The sequence below is a fragment of the Blennius ocellaris genome (assembly GCF_963422515.1).
Source record: "Blennius ocellaris genome assembly, chromosome: 8".
Taxonomy (NCBI): Eukaryota; Metazoa; Chordata; class Actinopteri; order Blenniiformes; family Blenniidae; genus Blennius; species Blennius ocellaris.
The window spans coordinates 14718142-14726092 of record NC_137657.1 but is presented as its reverse complement, the minus strand read 5'-3'; the positions used below and the strand labels follow the sequence as shown (position 1 = coordinate 14726092).

The following is a 7951-nucleotide window of genomic DNA, read 5'->3' as shown; positions in this document are numbered from 1 at the left end:
GTCTGGGAGAAAAAGAAAAAAAAGGATTGATCAATGCAGGCTTTATATTCTGACAAAAGACACACACACACACACACACACACACACACACACACACACACACACACACACACACACACACACACACACACACACACACACACACACACACACACACACACACACACACACACACCTTACCTACAGATAATTTCAAGTCACTAACTTTCCTCAAATGCAATGTTTTTGTTCTGTGGAAGGGAATTGAAGGACCCAGAGAAAAAGCTATACAGCACAATCCACATAGCCCTCCTGTCCAGACTCCAAACCAGGAAACTTCTCTCAATTTAAGGCTTCATTGCTTATATATACGTATGTAAATGAGAAATGTTGAAGAAAAAAGACAAAAATGCAATTGCAGCACATTTTACGCCAACCCCACCACCTCTGTCCTTTGATTCCATATGGGTCTTTTAGTAAAGGCTGTCCCTTCACCTACTCAGTCAAAGGAACAGTCAAATATAGAGAAAAAGGCAAAGAATAAAATGTATATAAATGAGAAACGAGTGACAAAGACTAGAGGAAATTCTGAGGTTAAGCGTCGTGGTGGAGGTCAGAATATTAATAGCAGTCAGCATGAAGGAGAGGAAGTACAGTTGTAGATGGGTTGAGAATGTGATGCAAGTTTGTGTTAGGGGCAGAGAGAGAAGATATTTTGATAAGTATTGGAGAGCTGTAAACGTGCCCAGAGACTGAAAAGGTCAGGCCAGACCAGACTTGACAGAACCTCTCCACTGAGGATGTGAGCACCATGCAAACACAGAACAACAAGCAGCAAGCTGGGTGGCAGTGTTCTCTTAACACTTTTCTCTGTCCTCTCTTTCTGCTCTTTGTTTTGTCTTTTTGTCTTTTGTTTTTAAAGATTTGTTCCACTGTGCATCATTCACCCATGCATACTCTCTGATACGTGTTTGCATTTCTGTGTAAATACATGAACGCTGACATTCAATCACACAAGCGTTACACTTCCCACAATGAGTGATTTCCAGCTAATGCACTCAAAAATGATTGGCAGCTAATTTCCCTGCATTTTTACACAATGCTTTCACAAGAGGCAGAGTGGGTGAATGTTGAAATAGCAGATTTGTTGCCTCAATATGCCACCTGTCCATTTCCACGTAATTAGTTTGACCTTTTCGAGACATTACGTGTTTCTTCACTTCCATTATAATCACGACTGGCTGAAATAACCTCTTTATACCACTTCATAATCACTTTGCACAGTTGTCTACGGTCCCACTTGCAAGGCCTCAACAAAATTGATTTACTGAAGTAATTAATGAAGTTTAATCCATCCAGTGTGAGTTTCCAATTCAGATTGGCTGGACACTCCCAGTGCAATTAATTGCCTTAATTAATCAATTAAGGTATTTGAAGTACATTCTAGATATAGGGTCAAACTTTTCAAGGTAGTCTCAGCCAATTAGTGAAGACTGAAATATCACAAAGTGCATACATGTTGATAATATGCGGTAAGACAAGAATTAGAATTAAGAAGTACGGTTACCTGCTGTGAAGCCGTGTAAAGACCCAGCATTCATCTGTCCTCTGTATGACTTGTGTGTCTTTTTTAAAAATTATTATTATTATTATTTTTATTTCTCTTCAGTGGCTCTATCTCCCTCGCTCTCACTGGCTGCCCCCACTGACAGAGTAAACCTGATTCATAAACCTCTGCTTATCAACCCAACTTCCATCTCATTCGTGTCTCTGCAAACATATCAATTGTGTCAATGCTGCAGCATGCCTGCCCTTTCCATCTGATATGTGCAAAGGGCAACACTTCTGCCAGCCGGGAAGCTATGTAAATAAGGTAGTGACACAAACACGCACACGTACGAGCATGGACACAGAGCAATAAGGTCCTATTCTTTGTTTTTGGTAAAAGCTGTTTTTATGGAGATTCTCTGTTATTTTGTCTCCCTATGAGAGAAACACAAGAACGTATTGTGTAGTTCTTAATATAACGGAGTGCTTTTTGATGGAGTGGGCTTGAGTTGGAGGCGATGAAGATGAATAGAGACATCAAAGAAATTTTCCATTTTCTTATCCTCAGTGCTTCATGTGCCAAAATATTCATGCTCGTGCAAATATATTGTTATGATATCTACAAAGAGATATGTAGGCCTTCAATAAAGAGTGTACCTTTTGGCTCATATCTATATCTTATCCATGTCATCCCTGTGAATTTGGACAGTTCACGTGAAAATACTGATAAATCTCATAAAGCTGAAATGACAAGCAAGAGATAAAGCCTGAATCTATGCTGACATTTTGGAAAAAAAAATGGCATTGTGAAGACAAAATGTTTATTTCTTACATGCAAATAAGGTTTATTCAACTGTAAGGTTGACAGTTTTATCCCAGAAAATATTCCCACTATTTCCCGAGAAAAATTACTTTAAAACAACAGTGAAGGAATCATCCCCTTACTGTCTGCAAAAAACAGCCAAGCTCACATAACCTCACATCACCATAACCTGGCAAAAGGTCTCCCATTTTTACTCAACTAGAAGTACAGATACTTAAAAAAAGAAGAAGAAAAAAGCTATTGAAAGTAAAAGTACAGATTCCATTCACTATTCCTAAAAAGTACAGAATTAAAGTTAAAAAGTCAAGAAAAATCAAGTCAAGAAAAATCTGAAATCTATTTTTAACTTTTTTGATACACAATGTCATTCATAGGACATACAGTCATTGCCAATACCACTTAATCAATTTCAGGATCACAATGCACTGGAGCAGTTGACTATATGGAGGAAGGCAGGATACATTATGGAGGTCACTGTCGCCGGGCAAAAGCAAAGAGACAGACAGTTACACATACTCACATAGACACCTACGGACTATTTAGAGGCACCAAATGCATATGCTTTTGGACTAAGGAAGGAAACCTGTATTACCTGGACAAAATCTATGCACAAAGGAAAACATGCAAACTCCAAATTAAGGCCCAGCCCAATGTCAAACCAACAACACACTCACTATGTTTTAAGAGGTTGTGAACCTTTTGTTGATGGTAGTCACAGTCATATTTAATTTAATTTAATTTAATTTAATTTAATTTAATTTAATTTAATTTAATTTAATTTAATTTAATTTAATTTAATTTAATTTAATTTAATTTAATTTAACTTTTTAGCTATCATTCTTGTAAGTCATTGAAGAATGAATGTACGGATATGTATATGGATACAGCAGCATAATATTTAGCAATGACACAGACTGTCATCCGACATAGATTTGAGGCAAAAAATAAAACATTTAAAAAAAAAAAATAAAAAAGAAGGTACCTATACCTTTTGGTATTTTACAGAAATCATTAAACCTTGTTTTATGTTAGAATCACTTATATTTATTTATGCATGTGTGTTTGTTTGTTTGTTTGTTTGTTTGTTTATTTATTTATTTATTTATTTATTTATTTATTTATTTATTTATTTATTTATACATTTATACATTTATTTATGTATTTGATTAACAGAAACAAACTTTTGGCATTCATCAATATTGATACAAATTTGTTAATATTCTGTACCTTCATTATCAATAACATAAGCTAATTTGATATTTTCTCTTTAACTAAATTGTCTTCATATAGACTGAAACGAGACAGTTTAAAGAATGGAAGGAGTAAGAAGTACAAATATTTTTGCTCACATTTCGGGAGTGGAAGTAAAAAGTAATAAAAAAGTAATTCCTTACAGACTCAACAACCGCGGAAACTGATGGACAACATCGGTGGAAAAAACAACGCTGTAGTCTCGCGTGAAATAACGAGACGTGTCCGTTTTAACAGGAGTAGGAAACCCCGTTTCATCCTCTTCCCTTCGCTGTCCACAAGCAAGGTAAGCGCTGGGCTGTCCGCCTCTCCTTTTTAGGCACTAAATTGCTTTAATTTGTAGTTATCCGAGGTTGAAATGCAGTCGATCAGGACTCGATATACAAATAGACGAACTTTATTGGTCTCAAGTGTGGCTAATAGCCGTTTTTTAGTTTATATTGGGGTAAATTCGTGTGAGCGTCGGTCTCACTATACCGTTTAGTAATGGCCGCCCCCATGCTGCCTCGTTAAGGCCTGCTAGCGAGTGACTTAGCCTTGTTCATTTCTGGTCGCGTTAGTTGTTGTTTGTGCATATTGTTGGATAGTTCGTTGTAGAAGAAGGTATTTGGATCTTGCTGTTCATTGAGCCGATATGCAGCTGAATTCAGACTGTCAATGTCTGAATTAGCCTGGCGGCTATCGCTGTTAGCCTGGTCGCGTTTTCAAAGCTAAGATACCGGTAGCGCGTGCGAGTTCAGAGCCTTGAACCTTATTTAAGTGTTTCTTATTGCGTTGAAATGTTGTTATTCTGCTTTATTGCCTCGTTAGTCTTTTACAAACCGGTGCTGTCAAAACTGAACGGCATGCTTAACTGATGATGTCGGAATGCATCTTATCGCTCTTAATTATTACTCGTCTTGAGTTATTACTCTAGTAATGTTCGTAATGACCTTTATTTCCCCTTTCTGTTAAGATGCCTGGTGTCACAGTGAAAGACGTTAACCAGCAGGAGTTCGTCCGTGCCCTGGCAGCCTTCCTGAAAAAGTGAGATTACTTATATTGTGTATGGCCTTCACAAATGCATTGCAAATGTCATTTACACTGTCCACTGTTTTGTCTGTGCAGTACTGCTTTGCATTATGCATTTGTTCTGACGCATCTCGTTGATTTCCAGGTCAGGAAAGCTGAAGGTGCCAGACTGGGTGGACCTGGTCAAGCTGGGCAAGCACAAAGAGCTGGCCCCCAGTGACGAGAACTGGTTCTACATCAGAGCTGGTAAGTACTTGAATTCATTCAATTCACAAGTGTCCTTTCCGGTACATTTTCAGACTTTTAATTGATCAGACTTTTCTGACTGGCTGCTTTGTGCTCATAGTTTAACTATTGTATTGTTGTTGCCTGAAATGTAAATCTTATAAAGTAGTTGGAAATGTATGCATGTCTTTTTTTTCCCGAAGGGCTTATCAATAAGACATTTCATTTATAAGTTAATCATGTTCATCTTTGTACATTGTTGGTGGGACAGAATTGCTTGTTTTATATAATTGTTTCATTGGACTGCCAGTAATGTGGTTTTCTCACAGCATCCACAGTTCGCCACCTGTACCTCCGTGGCGGTGCTGGTGTTGGCTCCATGACCAAGATCTATGGCGGTCGCAACAGGAATGGAGTCTGCCCTGCCCACTACAGTGTAGGATCAAAAAATGTGGCTCGCAAGGTTCTGCAGGCTCTTGAGCTCCTTAAGATGATCGAGAAGGATCCCAATGGGTAATTGCTTCTTTCTGTTGTAGTCAAATCTTTACTTTAGTTTAGAATTGATGGTTTGTTAACACAGGATTCGGGTTTTCTTTAATCATTTTGAATGGGTGAACAAAACAAATTGATATTCATCCTTATGGAAAGGTGTTGGTGTATTATGGTGCAGAGAATCAGTTTGTTCTTTGAAATATTTTAACTGGGAATTGCATTTTAATTCTTAAGTCATTCTTGCTTAACTATGAACTGAAACAATTACGCTTCCATGCAATTTGTCAGCAACCTGCACAGAATCTGTAACAAAGCCTTTAACTTGGGGCAACTTATTGGCTTCTCAAATTTTAAATTGGTCCTCTTGTTGAGTCTGACAAATGATTTTTTTTCAGACATGCAAGGATGGTGAATTTATCAGTGGTGACCCATAAAGAGTGTCAGACGCATTCCCCTCAGATGTATTGTATTGTAGTGTGTGTGTACATGGTCTGATAACCTTTTTGTTAATTCTTTAGTGGTCGTCGGCTAACCTCCCAGGGAACCAGAGACCTGGACAGAATTGCTGGCCAGGTGAGAAACTTGTTTACTGAGTATATGTGTAAAGATTTTTTCACCATTATTACTTGGCCTGCCTAATGCTTTGCTTTATGGATCACATTTTGTGGTGTACTAAAATAAAGTACATGTAAATCCGTTTTTAGTATACCCAAAAATGTAAAGGTGCATCAATCACTAATGGTATTGGTTTTGGATTCACCCTTCAATAGTGATGCTCTTGTATGATTATTGCCTTACGTATTGATGACAAAAGTCTGGGATTCCACCGTTTCTTTACTTTAGACAGCAGAGATGAGCAATTAGTATCTGGAAAAGGAGGAAGTGCTGAAAGCTGTGATGGATCCACATTTGGAGAACTCCTGCTATACTTCAAATAGTTCAACCTATTTTTTTTCTGCACCAAGTTGGGTTGCTCAATTTTAAATGTATTAAATGACTACGGTAATATTGAAGGCTGTCTGGGTATCCCAACGGGGCCAAACATGCCTGCCCCGTGCGTGTACATTTTCTGTAAGAGTCCAAAAAATGTATTTTTCTCAGACTATTAACATATTAGAGATGCAATAAAGTGGTGTTTGTCAGTAGCTCAGCACTACAAATGGCTGTAAACTGATTTATATGCATATCGTTTAATTCTCACATTTGAATGCAAATGGCCCGTGATTACTGCTGCTTGGAACTAATGGGCAGTCTGTTGTAAAACATCCCAGTTTGATGGTCTCTGCAGCAACTATCTTTATTTCATGGGTATTTGATAGACTTGACAGTTTCATTCAGCAGTCTGAAAGCTGAATGTGGTTATTTCTTATTCATAACCAGTCTGCTTAAACCAGAAGCAAGTTGGTCTTCCAGAGTCGTGTTCTGGTAACTAGACTCTTAACTGATCTGGTGTCTGGCTCCCCATCTGGAGAATGAGTGGCATCAAAAATATGTTGCAGCAAGACAAAGATCGTTTTCAGTAACTGACTGTGTTTTTGTGACATTGCAAGTCATCGAGGTGCCTTAAGTATGTGATCACAGCATCCAGCGCTTTGAGACACCTTCTCTGTTGTGAGAGTACATGAGAACAGTGTTTTCGAAGCACTTGTCCCTGGGCAGTGTTGTCGGCCAAGGGAGTTTTGTGTCTGGTGTAGCACCGTGCTGGAATTGTTTCAGCCTTTGCAGAGACAATCTCACTCGTGTCTTGACAAAAATCAGGAGAGCGGCAGCATCGTTGTGATAATCCAAGGGTAAAAGGGGTAAACACGAGGAGGGAATTTCATGCTTGGCAAGTTTGCCGTATGGCGCCAGTTTTCTCCTTGTTTACCCATGCTAATGAGCAGTATGCAGATGAGTCGGCCGGCCCCGCCCGGCTGCTACACAAAGCTGGCAGGAAGCATGTTGCTGTGTCCTCGCTACCTTCTCTTGTATCCCCCGTCTGTGTCGTACTTTCTGTCATTTATGTACAAGTTTTCTCTGCAACATCTTCCTGTCTGTCGGCAGCAGCTGTAATAGTTCCAGACTGTTTTGTTCTGAAGTGACATTTTGATACCGTTTCTGTTATTGAAACATTTGAGTTTTAACATTTTCAAGATAGTCACCAGATGGCAAGCTCCATTTGGTAGTTTTAGCAAAATGATCTTTAAAAAAAAAAAAAAAAAATGTCTCTTTGAAGAAGCACAGTACTCTATTTACTGTGAGATATCATAAATATATTTCATGATGGTTTTTGTTTCTTTACAGGTTGCAGCTGCAAACAAGAAAACTGTTTAATAAATCTTTTTTGGACAAAGTCAAATGCTGTTGTGCTTTCATTTCATCTTGTACACATGCAAACAGTGTTTGAATATCTTATTTTGAATTGGATTACTTAATTTCCTAACTTTCAGCTTTATTTTTTTCTTTGTCCTTTAACATCACAGGCTGCTGTGTCAAATCAAATTATGTGCATTTGATACAGTGTCTGTACACTTGACTGCAATCCAATTCTCATATTGTCTTTTCAAAGCAGTGGTGATGCTTGACTGGATCTACCAAAGTGAGGTTTTTGGTCTGATGGCAGTTTCTTTTCCTATAGGTTGT

The 7951-nt window shown here is 38.3% G+C and overlaps 1 protein-coding gene across 1 annotated transcript; it reads left to right on the top strand.

Annotated features, from left to right (window-relative positions):
* The first annotated feature begins 3865 nt into the window (after positions 1–3865).
* rps19 (ribosomal protein S19) lies at positions 3866–7667 on the top strand. The gene is made up of 6 exons (XM_080501084.1): positions 3866–3887; positions 4557–4627; positions 4758–4858; positions 5167–5350; positions 5848–5902; positions 7613–7667. Exons 2-6 carry the CDS (start codon positions 4557–4559, stop codon positions 7640–7642), a joined length of 441 nt encoding a protein of 146 aa, XP_080357210.1. The 5' UTR covers positions 3866–3887; the 3' UTR covers positions 7643–7667.
* The last annotated feature ends 284 nt before the right edge of the window (positions 7668–7951 follow it).

Coding starts and splice junctions, on each gene's coding strand:
- rps19 (XM_080501084.1), top strand. CDS start 4,557: ATGCCTGGTGTCACAGTGAAAGACGTTAACCAGCAGGAGTTCGTCCGT. Junction 4,628..4,757: donor CTGGCAGCCTTCCTGAAAAA/GTGAGATTACTT, acceptor GTTGATTTCCAG/GTCAGGAAAGCTGAAGGTGC. Junction 5,351..5,847: donor ATCGAGAAGGATCCCAATGG/GTAATTGCTTCT, acceptor TTAATTCTTTAG/TGGTCGTCGGCTAACCTCCC.